Here is a 17,920-nt window from a genome sequence, read left to right as displayed (position 1 = left end):
TTGCAGCTTTCTCGGGCTTGAGTGACAAATAATGGTCATTAAAACAAAATAAACAAATTATTTGAAATGAATGTGTCAATGACCTCCAAGTACCAGAAAGCCATTGGTTTTCGTTCATGACAAGCCCACCAAAGCAAAGAATTCTAAAAAAGATGTATGAAATTGATAAAACATCTCCTTATAGGAAAAAAAAAATCTTTTCTTCAATCTGTCTTCTCCATTCCTTATTTCTTTCATTTTTAGCATAGTATAGAAAAAAATTCTCCTTTTTGTAGAAGTGTGAAAGGTTTGGATGATAAAGTGTTAATGTACATTTTCATACCTATGCTTATTTTAATTATGTTGTTACTATTTTTAATTGGGCTACTCTTCTAAAGAAGAACATTACAGGAGGAGCCAAGATGGCCGAATAGGAACAGCTCCGGTCTACAGCTCCCAGCGCGAGCGACGCAGAAGACGGGTGATTTCTGCATTTCCATCTGAGGTACCGTGTTCATCTCACTAGGGAGTGCCAGACAGTGGGCGCAGGTCAGTGGGTGAGCGCACCGTGCGCCAGCGGAAGCAGGGGCGAGGCATTGCCTCACTCGGGAAGCGCAAGGGGTCAGGGAGTTCCCTTTCCAGGGGTGACAGACGGCACCTGGAAAGTCGGGCCACTCCCACCCGAATACTATGTTTTTCCGACGGGCTTAGGAACCGGTGCCCCAGGAGAGTATAGCCCGCACCTGGCTCAGAGGGTCCTACGCCCACGGAGTCTCGCTGATTGCTAGCACAGCAGTCAGAGACCAAACAGCAAGTCGGCAGCGAGGCTGGGGGAGGGGCGCCCGCCATTGCCCAGGCTCGCTTAGGTAAACAAAGCAGCCTGGAAGCTTGAACTGGGTGGAGCCCACCACAGCTCAAGGAGGCCTGCCTGCCTCTGTAGGCTCCACCTCTGGGGGCAGGGCACAGACAAACAAAAAGACAGCAGTAACCTCTGCAGACTTAAATGTCCCTGTCTGACAGCTTTGAGGAGAGCAGTGGTTCTCCCAGCACGCAGCTGGAGATCTGAGAACGGGCTGACTGCCTCCTCAAGTGGGTCCCTGACCCCTGACCCCCGAGCAGCCTAACTGGGAGGCACCCCCCAGCAGGGGCAGACTGACACCTCACACGGCCCGCCAGGTACTCCAACAGACCTGCAGCTGAGGGTCCTGTCTGTTAGAAGGAAAACTAGCAGAAAGGACATCCACACCAAAAACCCATCTGTACATCACCATCATCAAAGACCAAAAGTAGATAAAACCACAAAGATGGGGAAAAAACAGAGCAGAAAAACTGGAAACTCTAAAATGCAGAGCACCTCTCCTCCTCCAAAGGAACGCAGTTCCTCACCAGCAACGGAACAAAGCTGGACGGAGAATGACTTTGATGAGCTGAGAGAAGAAGGCTTCAGACGATCAAATTACTCCGAGCTACGGGAGGATATTCAAATCAAAGGCAAAGAAGTTGAAAACTTTGAAAAAAATTTAGAAGAATGTATAACTAGAATAACCAATACAGAGAAGTGCTTAAAGGAGCTGATGGAGCTGAAAACCAAGGCTCGAGAACTACGTGAAGAATGCAGAAGCCTCAGGAGCCGATGCGATCAAATGGAAGAAAGGGTATCAGCCCTGGAAGATGAAATGAATGAAATGAAGCGAGAAGGGAAGTTTAAAGAAAAAAGAATAAAAAGAAACGAGCAAAGCCTCCAAGAAATGTGGGACTATGTGAAAAGACCAAATCTACGTCTGATTGGTGTACCTGAAAGTGAGGGGGAGAATGGAAACAAGTTGGAAAACACTCTGCAGGATATTATCCAGGAGAACTTCCCCAATCTAGCAAGACAGGCCAACATTCAGATTCAGGAAATACAGAGAACGCCACAGAGATACTCCTCGAGAAGAGCAACTCCAAGACACATAATTGTCAGATTCACCAAAGTTGAAATGAAGGAAAAAATGTTAAGGGCAGCCAGAGAGAAAGGTCGGGTTACCATCAAAGGGAAGCCCATCAGACTAACAGCGGATCTCTCGGCAGAAACCCTACAAGCCAGAAGAGAGTGGGGACCAATATTCAACATTCTTAAAGAAAAGAATTTTCAACCCAGAATTTCATATCCTGCCAAACTAAGCTTCATAAGTGAAGGAGAAATAAAATACTTTACAGACAAGCAAATGCTAAGAGATTTTGTCACCACCAGGCCTGCCCTAAAAGAGCTCCTGAAGGAAGCGCTAAACATGGAAAGGCACAACCAGTACCAGCCACTGCAAAATCATACCGAATTGTAAAGACCATCGAGACTAGGAAGGGACTGCATCAACTAACGAGCAAAATAACCAGCTAACGTCATAATGACAGGATCAGATTCACACATAACAATATTAACTTTAAATGTAAATGGACTAAATGCTCCAATTAAAAGACACAGACTGGCAAATTGGATAAAGACTCAAGACCCATCAGTGTGCTGTATTCAGGAAACCCATCTCACGTGCAGAGACACACATAGGCTCAAAATAAAAGGATGGAGGAAGATCTACCAAGCAAATGGAAAACAAAAAAAGGCAGGGGTTGCAATCCTAGTCTCTGATAAAACAGACTTTAAACCAACAAAGATCAAAAGAGACAAAGAAGGCCATTACATAATGGTAAAGGGATTAATTCAACAAGAAGAGCTAACTATCCTAAATATATATGCACCCAATACAGGAGCACCCAGATTCATAAAGCAAGTCCTGAGTGACCTACAAAGAGACTTAGACTCCCAAACATTAATAATGGGAGACTTTAACACCCCACTGTCAACATTAGACAGATCAACGAGACAGAAAATCAACAAGGATACCCAGGAATTGAACTCAGCTCTGCACCAAGCAGACCTAATAGACATCTACAGAACTCTCCACCCCAAATCAACAGAATATACATTTTTTTCAGCACCACACCACACCTATTCCAAAATTGACCATATACTTGGAAGTAAAGCTCTCCTCAATAAATGTAAAAGAACAGAAATTATAACAAACTATCTCTCAGATCACAGTGCAATCAAGCTAGAACTCAGGATTAAGAATCTCACTCAAAACCGCTCAACTACGTGGAAACTGAACAACCTGCTCCTGAATGACTACTGGGTACATAACGAAATGAAGGCAGAAATAAAGATGTTCTTTGAAACCAACGAGAACCAAGACACAACATACCAGAATCTCTGGGATGCATTCAAAGCAGTGTGTAGAGGGAAATTTATAGCACTAAATGCCCACAAGAGAAAGCAGGAAAGATCCAAAATTGACACCCTAACATCACAATTAAAAGAACTAGAAAAGCAAGAGCAAACACATTCAAAAGCTAGCAGAAGGCAAGAAATAACTAAAATCAGAGCAGAACTGAAGGAAATAGAGACACAAAAAACCCTTCAAAAAATAAATGAATCCAGGAGCTGGTTTTTTGAGAGGATCAACAAAATTGATAGACCACTAGCAAGATTAATAAAGAAAAAAAGAGAGAAGAATCAAATAGATGCAATAAAAAATGATAAAGGGGATATCACCACTGATCCCACAGAAATACAAACTACCATCAGAGAATATTACAAACACCTCTACGCAAATAAACTAGAAAATCTAGAAGAAATGGATAAATTCCTCAACACATACACCCTCCCAAGACTAAACCAGGAAGAAGTTGAATCTCTGAATAGACCAATAACAGGCTCTGAAATTGTGGCAATAATCAATAGCTTACCAACCAAAAAAAGTCCAGGACCAGATGGGTTCACAGCCGAATTCTACCAGAGGTACAAGGAGGAGCTGGTACCATTCCTTCTGAAACTATTCCAATCAATAGAAAAAGAGGGAATCCTCCCTAACTCATTTTATGAGGCCAGCATCATCCTGATACCAAAGCCTGGCAGAGACACAACAAAAAAAGAGAATTTTAGACCAATATCCTTGATGAACATTGATGCAAAAATCCTCAATAAAATACTGGCAAACAGAATCCAGCAGCACATCAAAAAGCTTATCCACCATGATCAAGTGGGCTTCATCCCTGGGATGCAAGGCTGGTTCAATATACGCAAATCAATAAATGTAATCCAGCATATAAACAGAACCAAAGTCAAAAACCACATGATTATCTCAATAGATGCAGAAAAGGCCTTTGACAAAATTCAACAACCCTTCATGCTAAAAACTCTCAATAAATTAGGTATTGATGGGATGTATCTCAAAATAATAAGAGCTATTTATGACAAACCCACAGCCAATATCATACTGAATGGGCAAAAACTGGAAGCATTCCCTTTGAAAACTGGCACAAGACAGGGATGCCCTCTCTCACCACTTCTATTCAACATAGTGTTGGAAGTTCTGGCCCGGGCAATTAGGCAAGAGAAGGAAATCAAGGGTATTCAATTAGGAAAAGAGGAAGTCAAATTGTCCCTGTTTGCAGATGACATGATAGTATATCTAGAAAACCCCATTGTCTCAGCCCAAAATCTCCTTGAGCTGATAAGCAACTTCAGCAAAGTCTCAGGATACAAAATCAATGTACAAAAATCACAAGCATTCTTATACATCAATAACAGACAAACAGAGAGCCAAATCATGAGTGAACTCCCATTCACAATTGCTTCAAAGAGAATAAAATACCTAGGAATCCAACTTACAAGGGACGTGAAGGACCTCTTCAAGGAGAACTACAAACCACTGCTCAAGGAAATAAAAGAGGATACAAACAAATGGAAGAACATTCCATGCTCATGGGTAGGAAGAATCAATATCATGAAAATGGCCATCCTTCCCAAGGTAATTTACAGATTCAATGCCATCCCCATCAAGTTACCAATGACTTTCTTCACAGAATTGGAAAAAACTACTTTAAAGTTCATATGGAACCAAAAAAGAGCCCGCATCGCCAAGTCAATCCTAAGCCAAAAGAACAAAGCTGGAGGCATCACGCTACCTGACTTCAAACTATACTACAAGGCTACAGTAACCAAAACAGCATGGTACTGGTACCAAAACAGAGATATAGATCAATGGAACAGAACAGAGCCCTCAGAAATAACGCCACATATCTACAACTATCTGATCTTTGACAAACCTGACAAAAACAAGAAATGGGGAAAGGATTCCCTATTTAATAAATGGTGCTGGGAAAACTGGCTAGCCATATGTAGAAAGCTGAAACTGGATCCCTTCCTTACACCTTATACAAAAATTAATTCAAGATGGATTAAAGACTTAAATGTTAGACCTAAAACCATAAAAACCCTAGAAGAAAACCTAGGCAATACCATTCAGGACATAGGCATAGGCAAGGACTTCATGTCTAAAACTCCAAAAGCAATGGCAACAAAAGCCAAAATTGACAAATGGGATCTAATTAAACTAAAGAGCTTCTGCACAGCAAAGGAAACTACCATCAGAGTGAACAGGCAACCTACAAAATGGGAGAAAATTTTCGCAACCTACTCATCTGACAAAGGGCTAATATCCAGAATCTACAATGAACTCCAACAAATTTACAAGAAAAAAACAAACAACCCCATCAAAAAGTGGGCGAAGGACATGAACAGACACTTCTCAAAAGAAGACATTTATGCAGCCAAAAAACACATGAAAAAATGCTCACCATCACTGGCCATCAGAGAAATGCAAATCAAAACCACAATGAGATACCATCTCACACCAGTTAGAATGGCAATCATTCAAAAGTCAGGAAACAACAGGTGCTGGAGAGGATGTGGAGAAATAGGAACACTTTTACACTGTTGGTGGGACTGTAAACTAGTTCAACCCTTGTGGAAGTCAGTGTGGCGATTCCTCAGGGATCTAGAACTAGAAATTCCATTTGACCCAGCCATCCCATTACTGGGTATATACCCAAAGGACTATAAATCATGCTGCTATAAAGACACATGCACACGTATGTTTATTGCCGCATTATTCACAATAGCAAAGACTTGGAACCAACCCAAATGTCCAACAATGATAGACTGGATTAAGAAAATGTGGCACATATACACCATGGAATACTATGCAGCCATAAAAAATGATGAGTTCACGTCCTTTGTAGGGACATGGATGAAACTGGAAATCATCATTCTCAGTAAACTATCGCAAGAACAAAAAACCAAACACCGCATATTCTCACTCATAGGTGAGAATTGAACAATGAGAACACATGGACACAGGAAGGGGAACATCACACTTCGGGGACTGTTGTGGGGTGGGGGGAGGGGGGAGGGATAGCATTGGGAGATATACCTAATGCTAGATGACGAGTTGGTGGGTGCAGCGCACCAGCATGGCACATGTATACATATGTAACTTACCTGCACGTTGCGCACATGTACCATAGAGCCTAAAGTATAATAATAATAATAATAATAATAAAAAAAAAAAAAAAAAAAAAAAAAAAAGACTTAGAATTTCTATAAAAAAAAAAAAAAAAAAAAAAAAAAAAAAAAAGAAGAACATTACAAAAAACTTTCCTACCATAATGTACTTTTGAAACATATGCTGGTTCAGGTAAAACAACAGGTTCTGCAGGGAAAGGAGGAGGACCTGTAAACAAAACAAAACATAAGGAAACATGAAACTTCAACATTCCAAAGAGCTGGTATTTCTCTTCTATTCTGTAATAAAACAGCAATCCAAAAATTATTTTTTTCTGTATTTTTGCCAACTCTGGGCCACCAAATACTCATTAGGTCAGCCGCGATAAATGTCTTTCCTATTTTGAAATTGTTTATGCAAACAAATTTCTGAGTTTCCTAATCTTACAGTACAATATTGCTTGCTTTATAATAGATGCAACATCCTGAAAAGCTGCTAAAATGAAATCCTATTTTAGATACATATAAACAACTTTCTATTTATAATACTGTGAAAAACATTTTAAATTAATGTTCTATTAAAAATTGATGAGTAAAATATATCATTTTATAAATAACACTATTTTACCAGGCCATTTTTCTAAGGGAATGCTACATTCGCAGTTTTCAATGCTTTTAGTCTCACTCTTTACAACTGCTTTTCAATTTGGTCTCCAAAGTTAGGGAGTACAGAAAAAAGTTTAAAAACCACTAAACCTGAGGGACAAAAAAAAAAAAAAAAAAATCAGGAAAATTTAAGGAAGAGGCTGCAGAAGCTAAGGTACCAATTAAAGTAGTCAGTTTCTCTTAAGAATCATTCATAAAGACAAAGAAAGCAAACAGAACTGCTTCTCTGGAATTAATTTTGAGGAAGACAGACATGAACAAAGAGTGACAATGTCACCTTAGAGCTCATACCAGTAAAAGAAAAATATTAAGTATGGTTTAGATACACAGACTCTGGACTTTTTATTTTTTTATCTGATAAGAAATTCCAGTTTTATTTATTTAGAGCACTATATCCCCCATATACCATATAGTAACAATTTATAAAGTATAAATTTTTTTTCAAAAACTTTCAACTTTTTAGATACAGGAGGTACATGTGTAGGTTTGTTAAATGGGAATACTGCATGATGCTGAGGTTTAGAGTATGGATTCCATCACCTGATAGTGACCATAGTATCCAAAGGTAGTTTTTCTTTTACCCCCACCTCCCTCCACCCTTTAGTAGTCCACAGTGTCAATGTTCCAATATTTATGGCTATATATGCTTAATGCATAGCTCCTAATATTAACAACAAGTGAGAACTTGAGGTATTTAGTTTTACATTCCTGCGTTTATTTGCTTAGGATTATGGCCTCCAGCTCCATCCATGTTGCTGCAAAGGACATGACTTTATTTTTTTAATGGCTGCATGGTAGTCCACAGTTGTGTATGTATCACACTTTCTTTATCCAATCTACCACTGATGGGCACCTGGGTTGATTTAATGTCTTTGCTGTTGTGAATAGTGCAGAGACGAACATAAGATTGCATGTGTCTTTTTGAGAGAATAATTTATTTTCTTTTGGTTATAAACCCAGTAATAGAGTTGCTGATATTCTGGATTTTAGATAAGCAGAACTTTAAAACTCAGAGACAGATAGATTTAATTCCATGGAATGAAAATTAAAGATATTAAATCCTGTTTATTAGGCATAAATAATTTCAATAAACAAAGAAAGACTGTACAAGATGTTTTGCATTTTAAAACACCAAGTACAAGGCCAGGCATGTTGGCTCACGCTTGTAATCCCAGCACTTTGGGAGGCTGAGTTGGGCAGATCACTTGAGGCCGGGAGTTTGAGAACAGCCTGGGCAACATGGTGAAACCCTATCTTTACTAAAAATACAAAGATCAGCTGGGCATGGTGGCGCGCACCTGTAATTCCAGCTACTCAGGAGGCTGAGGCACGAGAATCACTTGAACCTGGAAGACAAAGGTTGCAGTGAGCTAAGACTGCACCATTGCCCTCCAGTATGGGTGACAGAGAGACTCTGTCTCAAAACAAAAAACAAAAAACAAACAAACAAACAAAAAAGACAAGTCCCAAGACTTATCCCCACAGCCCAACACATCGGCTGTGGCAGTCTGTGGCCAGAGGGCCTCTTCAGGCCTAAACCTGACCCACCCTTCCTCATTGGGCGGGGCTTCCCTGGAGGATCTCCAATAACTCCAGCTAGAGGCTCAGGGACAGAATTTGGATCTCCCCGGGCCTGAGCCCCTAAGTGGGAGGGGTGGCCATAGTCTCTGCGGACCAGCAGACTTAGCCTTTCTTCCTGGTAGTTCTGAGGAATCTGGGCAGCGCAGAGGAGTGGGTTTCTCTACGGCGAAGCACACCCTCTCCAACAAAGGACAAAGTGCTTTGTTAAGCGGGTCCTGCTTCCTGTGCCACCCAACTGGGTGAGACATTCCAACAGGGGTTGTCAGGCATCTTACACAGAAGTGATCCTACCGGCATCAGGTTGGTGCCCCTCAAAGTCAGAGGCCCCAGAAGGAGGAGCAGGCACCCATCTTTGCTGTTCTCCAGCCTCCCTGAGTGACATCTCCAGGCACGGGAGAGAATCAGATAAATAGCGCCTGAAGTGAACCCCAGCAGACTGCAGCAGCCTTACAGAAGAGGGACCTGACTATTGAAAGAAAAACAAACAAGCAGAAAGCAACAATAGCATCAACAAGAACAAAAAAGCTCCCCACAAAAACCCTATCCAAGGGTCAGCAGGCTCAAAGACTGAAACTAGACAACCTCACGAAGATGATAAAGAATCAATGAAAAAATACTGAAAACCCAAAAGGCCAGAGTGCCTTTTCTACAAATGATCACAATGTCTCTCCATCAAGGGCACATAACTGAACGGAGGATCACATGGACAAATTGACAGAAGTAGGATTCAGAAGATGGGTAATAAAAAACTTCGCTGAGCTAAAGGAGCATGTTCTAACCCAATGCAAAGAAGCAAGCTAAGAACCTTGGTAAAAGGATAGAGGAATTGCTAACTAGAATAACCAGTGTAGAGAGGAACATAAACTACCTGATGGAGCTGAAAAACACAGCATAAGAACTTTGTGAAGCATATACAAGTATCAACAGCTGAATCGACTAGGCGGAAAAAAGGATATCAGAATTTGAAGACCACCTTACTGAAATAAGACACGCAAACAAGAATAGACAAAAAAATGAAAATGAACGAACAAAGACTCTAATATGGGACTTCATAAAAAGACCGAACCTATGATTGACTGGAGTACCAGAAGGAGACAGAGAGAATGGAAACAAGCTGGAAAACACACTTCAGGATGTTATCCAGGAGAACCTCCTCAACCTAGCAAGACAGGACAACATGCAAATTCAGGGTATACAGAGAATACCATTAAGATACTCCACAAGAAGATCAACCCCAAGACACATAATCATCAGATTCTCCAAGGCTGAAATGAAGGAAAAACTGTTAAGGGCAGCCAGAGAGAAAGGCCAGGTCACCTACAAAGGGAAACTCAGCAGACTAACAGGGGACCTCTCAGCAGAAACTCTACAAGCCAGAAGAGATTGGGGGCCAATATTCAACATTCTTAAAGAAAAGAATTATCAACCCAGAATTTCACATCCAGCCAAACTAAGCTTCATAAGTGAAGAAGAAATAAAATCCTTTCCAGAGAAGCAAATGCTGAGGGATTTCATTACCACCAGATGTGCCTGCAAGAACTCCTGAAAGAAGCACTAAATACGGAAATGAAAAACCAGAAACAGCCACTGCAAAAACACACCAAAATATAAAGACCAATGACACTATGAATAAACTAGTGCATCAACTAGTGTGCAAAATAACCAAATAGCATCATGATGACAGGATCAAATTCACACATAACAACACTAACCTTAAATGTCAATAGGCTAAATGCCCCAATTAAAGCACACAGACTGGCACACTGGGTAAGGAGTCAAGACCCATTGGTGTGATGTATTCAGGAGATCCATCTTATGTGCAAAGACACACACAGGCTCAAAATAAAGGGATGGAGGAAAATCTACCAAGTAAATGGAAAGCGAAAAAAGCAGAGGTTGCAATCCTAGTCTCTGACAAAACAGACTTTAAACCAACAAAGATCAAAAAAGAGAAAGGAGGGCATTACCTAATGGTAAAGGGAACAATTCAACAAGAAGAGCTAACTATTCTAAATATATATGCACCCAATACAGGAGCACCCAGATTCATAAAACAAGTTCTTAGAAACCTACAAAGAGACTTAAAGTCCCACACAGTAATAGTGGGAGACTTTAACACCACACTGTCAGTATTAGATCAATGAGACAGATAATTAACAAGCATATTCAGGATTTGAACTCAGCTCTGGATCAAGTGGACCTGGCAGACATCTACAGAATTCTCCACCCCAAGTCAACAGAATATACATTCTTCTCAGTGCCACATGGCACTTAATTCTAAAATGGACCTTGTAATTGGAAGTAAAACACTCCTCAGCAAATGCAAAAGAACTGAAATCCTAACAAACAGTCTCTCAGACTACAGTGCAATAAAATTAGAACTCAGGATTAAGAAACTCACTCAAAACCACGCAATTTATTGGAAATTGAACAACTGTTCCTGAATGACTCCTGGGTAAATAATGAAATTAAGGCAGAAATCAAGAAGTTCTTTGAAACCAATAAGAACAAAGAGACAATGTACCAGAATCTCTGGGACACAGCTAAAGTAATGTTAAGAGGGAAATTTATAGCACTAAATGCCCACATCAGAAAGCTAGAAAGATCTGATATTGATACCCGAACATCAATTAAAAGAGCTTCAGATGCAAGAGTAAACTAATCCAAAAGCTAGCAGAAGACAAGAAATAACTAAGATCAGAGCAGAACTGAAGGAGACAGAGCCATGAAAAACCCTCCAAAAAAAAATCGAATCCAGATGCTGTTTTTTTTTTGAAACAAATTAACAAAATAGACTGCTAGCTAGACTAATAAGAAGAGAGAAGAATCAAATAGACACAATAAAAAATGATAAAGGGGATATCACCACTGACCCCACAGAAATACAAACTATCATCAGAGAATGCTCCAAACACCTCTACACAAATAAACTAGAAAATCTGGAAGAAATAGATAAATTCCTGGATTCATACAACCTCCCAAGAGTAAACGAGGAAGAAGTCAAATCCCTGAATAGACCAATAACAAGCTCTGAAATTGAGGCAGCAATTAGTAGCCTACCAACCAAAAAAAGTCCAGGACCAGATGGATTCACAGCTGAATTCTACCAGAAATACAAAGAGGAGCTGTTACCATTCCTTCTGAAACTATTCCAAACAATTGAAAAGGAAGGACTCCTCCCTAACTCATTTTATGAAGCCAGCATCATCCTGATACTAAAACCAGGAAAAGACAACAAAAAAGGAAAACTTCAGGCCAATATACCTGATGAACTTCAATGTAAAAATCTGCAATGAAATACTGGCAAATGAAATCCACAGCACATCAAAAAACTTATTCACCACAATCAAGTCGGCTTCATCCCTGGAATGCAAGGCTGGTTCAACATACACAAATCAATAAATGTAATCCATCATATACACAGAACCAAAGACAAAAACCACACGACTATCTTAATATATGCAGAAAAGGCCTTTGATAAAATTCAACATCCTTTCATATTAAAAACTCTCAGCCGGACATGGTGGCTCATGCCTGTAATCCCAGCACTTTGGGAGGCCAAGGCGGGTGGATCACGAGGTCAGGAGATCAAGACCATCCTGGCTAACATAGTGAAACCCTGTTTCTACTAAAAATACAAAAAATTAGCTGGGCGTGGTGGCGGGCGCCTGTAGTCCTAGCTACTCGAGAGGCTGAGGCAGGAGAATGGCATGAACCCGGGAGGCAGAGCTTGCAGTGAGCCGAGATCATGCCACTGCACTCCAGCCTGGGCAGCAGAGTGAGACTCCATCTCAAAAAAAACCAAAAACCAAAAAACAAAAAAAAAACCTCTCAATATATAAGGTATTGATGGAACATGTCTCAAAATAATAAGAGCTATTTATGACAAACCAAAGCCAATATAATATTGAATGGGCAAAAGCTGGAAGCATTCCCTTTTGAAAACTGGCACAAGAAAATGATGCCCTCTCTCACCACCCCTATTCAACATAGTTTTGGAAGTTCTGGCCAGGGCAATTAGGGAAGAGAAAGAAATAAAAGGTATTCAATTAGGAAGAGAGGAAGTCAAGTTGTCTCTGTTTGTAGACGACATGATTTTGTATTTAGAAAACCCCATCTTTTCAGCCCCAAAACTTACTGAATTGATAAGCAACTTCAGCAAAGTCTCAGGATACAAAATCGATGTGCAAAAATCACAAGCGTTCCTTTACACCAACAGTAGGCAAGCAGAGAGCCAAAGCATGAATAAACTCCCATTCACAATCACTACAAAGAGAATAAAATACCTAGGAATACAGCTAACAAGGAATGTGAAGGACCTCTTCAAGAAGAACTACAAACCACTGCTCAGGGAAATAGGGGACACAAACAAATGGAAAAACATTCCATCCTCATGGATAGAAGAATCAATATCGTGAAAATGGCCATACTGCCCAAGGTAATTTATAGATTCAATGCTACTTTCGCAACTACCATTGACATTCTTCACAGAATTAGAAAAAACTATTTTAAATTTCATATGAAATCAAAGAAGACCCCATATAGCCAAGACAATCCTAAGCAAAAAGAACAAAGCTGGAGGCATCATGCTACCTGACTTCAAACTATATTACAAGACTACAGTAACCAAAACAGCATGGTACTGGTACCAAAACAGACATGTAGACCATTGGAGCAGAATAGATACCTCAGAAATAACTCCACACATCTACAACCATCTGATCTTTGACGAACTGAATAAAAACAAGCAACAGGGAAAGGATCTCCTATTCAGTAAATGGTGCTGGGAAAACTGGCTGGCCATATGCAGAAAATGGAAACTGTACCCCTTCCTTATACCTTATACAAAAATTAACTCAAGATGGATTAAAGACTTAAATGTAAAACCCAAAACCATAAAAACCCTAGAAGAAAACCTAGGCAATACCATTCAGGACACAGGCATGGGCAAAGACTTCATGATAAAAACGCTAAAAGTGATTGCAACAAAAGCCAAAATTGACAAATGTGATCTAATTAAACTGAAGAGCTTCTGCACAGCAAAAGAAACTATGATCAAACAGGCAACCTATGAAATGGGAGAAAATTTTTGCAATCTACACATCTGACAAAGGTCTAATATCCAGAATTTACAAGGAACTTAAACATATTTACAAGAAAAAAACAATCCCATCAAAAAGTGGGCAACAGATATGAACAGACACTTCTCAAAAGAAGACATTTATGTGGCCGACAAACATATGAATAAAGCAAGCTCAACATCACTGATCATCAGAGAAATGCAAATCAAAACCACAATGAGATACCATCTCATGCCAGTCAGAATGGCTATTACTAAAAAGTCAGGAAATAATAGATGCTGGTGAGGCTGTGGAGAAATAGGAATGCTTTTATACTGTTGGTGCGAATGTAAATTAGTTTAACCATTGTGGAGGACAGCATGGTGATTGTTCAAGGATCTAGAACCAGAAATACCATTTGACCCAGCAATACCATTACTGGATATATACCCAAAGGAATATAAATCATTCTACTATAAAGACACATGCACATGTATGTTTACTGCAGCACTATTTACAATAGCAAAGACATGGAACCAACCCAAATGGCCATCAATGATAGAATGGATAAAGAAAATGTGGTACATATACATCATGGAATACTATGCGGCCATAAAAAGGAATGAGATCACGTCCTTTGAAGGGACATGGATGAAGCCAGAAGCCATCATCCTCAGCAAACTAACACAGGAACAGAAAACCAAATACTGAATTTCTCACTCATAAGTGGGAGCTGAACAATGAGAACACATGGACACAGAGAGGAGAACAACACACACCAGGGCCTTTTGGGGGTGGGAGTTGAGGGAGGGAACAGAGGACAGGTTAATAGGTAAAGCAAACAGCCATGGAACATGTATACCTATGTAACAAACTGGCATGTTCTGCACATGTATCCCTTTTTTTTTTTTTTTTTTTTTTTAAGAAAAAACAAACAAAAAAAACTACATCAGGCCAGGTGCAGTGGCTCATGCCTATAATCCCAGCACTTTGGGAGGCCAAGGTGGGAGGATCATTTGAGGTCAGGAGTTCAAGACCAGCCTGGCCAACATGGTGAAATCCCATCTCTACTAAAAATACAAAAATTAGCCGGGTGTGGTGGCAGGCACCTATAATCCCAGCTACTAGGGAGACTGAGGAATGAGAATCACTTGAATCCGGGAGGTGGAGGTTGCAGGGAGCAGAGATTGCACCACTGCACTCCAGCCTGGGTGACAGAGTGAGACTCTGTCTCAAACAAAACAAAACAAAAAACACTACATAAAAAAACCATGTGCAAAATATTAAAGAAGATATACATGAAAAATAATTTTAAAAGTGATGAGCTCAAAATTTTGAAAAAAACTAAAGTTTTAAAAGTTTTATGTTGTGAATAAGAAGGAGAAGACTAGAAAAACTGTTAATAGAGAAAAGGAAAGAAATGAATACTGAACTCTTATCTTCTACATCCTTTCATAAGACAAATAGATGTTTAAACTCAGCTGTCTACAGTAGAAAAAATAAAGAAGAAACTCTAGCTCACTGTAGGGAAAAAGATGACCTTATTATTTTTTCAGCCTCTAGCCCAAGACAGAATATATTGTTAAAGAACTTTTAGTTGTAATTAAGGCACCATTGGCACTTTTTGGAGAAAACAATAATAAATATAGAAGTGCCGACAGCAGAGATGGGTAAATACTGCCTTAGTTTTCAAAGTAGTGGCAGTAGACATGGTTAAATGCAACCTTAACTTTTACGAAGGAGGGAAAAAAATAAATGTTTAGCAACTAAAGTTTGCAGACCACTGGGCAAAACATTTGCCAGCCCTATATAAACATTTTGAAAGCTATTAGGGAAAAGGCAGGAGAAACTAATCATCAATATATTTTTCTCACAATTCAACTGGATGCTTAGGAAATTCTATAGGTATGTTTTAACTTGAGTTCAACAACGTATTTTAAATACTTTGTAATTTGATTGTGTATTCTTCAGTAGGCACTGGTTAAGGACTTTGCATACATTGTTTATCTAATCCTAATGACAACCACAGAAGGTATAACTATCACTGTCCCCCTCTCCAAATAAAACAGGTTTAGAGGGCAAACAACTCGTCAGCATAGGGTCAATATTCCAACCTGAGCAATCTAATTCTACAGTTTACACACTTAACCTATTTGCTATGCTACCTTAGGCCGTTTTCTCAAGTAATTCTACCATTTACTGAATTTAACACAAACTTCACAAATGCTGCATTTAAAAACTCTAAGTGTTAAATGTACAGTATCACATTCATAATAAGAATCTAACAAATTACAAAGAAAACTATATTTTAGGACTTAATCTGTCAATTAACAATCTGACAAGTTACCGGACAGTTTAACAACATGATTATACCTTTCAGTGCTGAAATATGCAAGAGCATTTTAACTACTATTAAATACATCAGTGGACAGCAACTGAAATAAATTATTCAAATCCTGCAACTTCTATCTTGTAGCTGCCAAGTAACTCTCATTAACATAAATCTTTCAGGTGATTCCTTTTGAAAAATGATACCTCTTATAAATACTTTATAATCAAGAGTATTTACCTGATGTTTCTAAAATTCGTGGTTCAGGTTCATCCAGTTGTAGAAGCTCATCAAGAGCTAATTTTGCTGCATTGGATCTAGACTCCTTTTTATTTTGTCCCAGTCCAGTCTTGTACTGAATACCATCCACCACAGCACAAAAGGCAAAATATGGTCCCATAACATTACCTTGAAAAATAACTCAGAATGAATGCTACAATAATTTTTATTATATTCTTGCAAACAATGTCTGTACATAGGAAAACATTCCAGTACAAAAATTCTCAAAAACTACCTCATAAACACCAACTTTACAAGTCCTTTTGTAGGACCAATAGGAGTTAAAACTAAAACTGAATGGGCATCTGAACTAACTCTGAGGATTCAAGCAGCTTAGGCCGGCTCCAGATTCAGTGTGAGCAATAGGGCCAGTAGTAGAGTACTGATCACATGTGGAGTAACAGTGAGTGTATAGTATAACGCCTGGCAATGGTAAACGCTCCACTATCTGTCAAACGGCCAATGAAAGATAAAATGTGGAGATTTCACGTAACATCTCACATCTTTAAAATTTAAATACAAACGTCTTTAAAACTTTAAAACAAAGAAAGCTGAATTTCCCCCACCCCTTGGATTGCCCTAATACACTTTTAAGCTCCAGAATTTAAGAGATCCCTTTGAAGAAACCCTGTGTACTATCAGGGTGTTATAAGCAAATCAACCCATTACAGCTGTGAAGGTTGGGGAGTGGGAGAGGAGGTGGGGAGAGGGAGCGAGAGGAAGAGAAAACCAAAACATAATGATAAACTAAAGAATTAAACTGAATGTCCAGTCATCACAATTTATTTACCTAGCTTTTATATTTGGATAAAAAACGAAATAGAATTGTCTTGTCTCCTGTATTTACAGGTCAAAGATTCTTCTGTTTGAAGTTTTGCTTGTTACTATTTAGACTTTAGGAGGCCTTTAGGAATCTGACTCTCCACTCTTTGGTTACAGATGGCTACATACAATGCTGCCACACATAAACCCCACTATCTTATTTCCTCACATACTCACAATTATATTACATTAACTCTTTAATATGTACATCAAGGTTTTACAAGCAACTCCTGACTGCTTCTGGGTAAACTGCTTTCCCCATAACATCTCAGACTTCAGTTTCCCAAGTTCCTTTCTTCATGATCACCTGGGTTCCAATCCAGGTTTACTAAATCAGAGAGCATTTTATATAATCAACAAGTGGCCCAGATGATTCTTATGTATATTACACATCTTGGCTGGGTGCACTGGCTCACACTCATAATCCCATCACTTTGGGAGGCTGAGGTTGGAGGATCTCTTGATGCTAGGAGTTCGAGGTCAGCCTAGGCAATATAGTGAAACTCCTTCTCTACAGGACATTTTGAAAATTAGCCAGGCCTGGTGGTGGATGCCTGCAGCAGTCTTAGCTATTTGGGAGGCTGGGGTGGGAGGATCACCACTGCACTCCAGTCTGGATAACAGAGTGAGAGCCTCTATCTAAAGAAAAAAAAAGATATTTTACCTAAAATTTATTAGTAAGTCTTCTGTGTCAGAATGGAGCCTTTAAGCTTCAGCCTGTTTATAACTCGGGTTCTCAAACTTTAGTGTAAATCTAAATCACACATAGAGCTATTAAAAAATTCTGACACTGTGGTTTCACTACCAAACACACTGGATTATTGA

General features: G+C 39.4%; 1 protein-coding gene across 19 annotated transcripts in view; it reads right to left on the bottom strand.

The window, feature by feature from the left end:
* The window catches only part of ADAD1 (adenosine deaminase domain containing 1), a 74,424-nt gene that overhangs the window by 38,538 nt on the left and 17,966 nt on the right, over positions 1-17,920 (bottom strand). For all 19 annotated transcript variants that reach the window (XM_054484962.2, XM_054484958.2, XM_054484963.2 and 16 more), the window contains 2 exons: positions 16,235-16,402; positions 6,519-6,587 (listed from right to left, as the gene is read on the bottom strand). In XM_054484962.2, coding sequence (XP_054340937.1) covers positions 6,519-6,587; positions 16,235-16,402 — 237 coding nt within the window. The remainder of the gene's footprint in view (positions 1-6,518; positions 6,588-16,234; positions 16,403-17,920) is intronic.

The sequence above is a fragment of the Pongo pygmaeus genome, chromosome 3 (assembly GCF_028885625.2).
Source record: "Pongo pygmaeus isolate AG05252 chromosome 3, NHGRI_mPonPyg2-v2.0_pri, whole genome shotgun sequence".
Lineage (NCBI taxonomy): Eukaryota > Metazoa > Chordata > Mammalia > Primates > Hominidae > Pongo > Pongo pygmaeus.
Note: the sequence above shows the minus strand (reverse complement) of the source record. Positions and strands in the feature narration are given on the sequence as shown.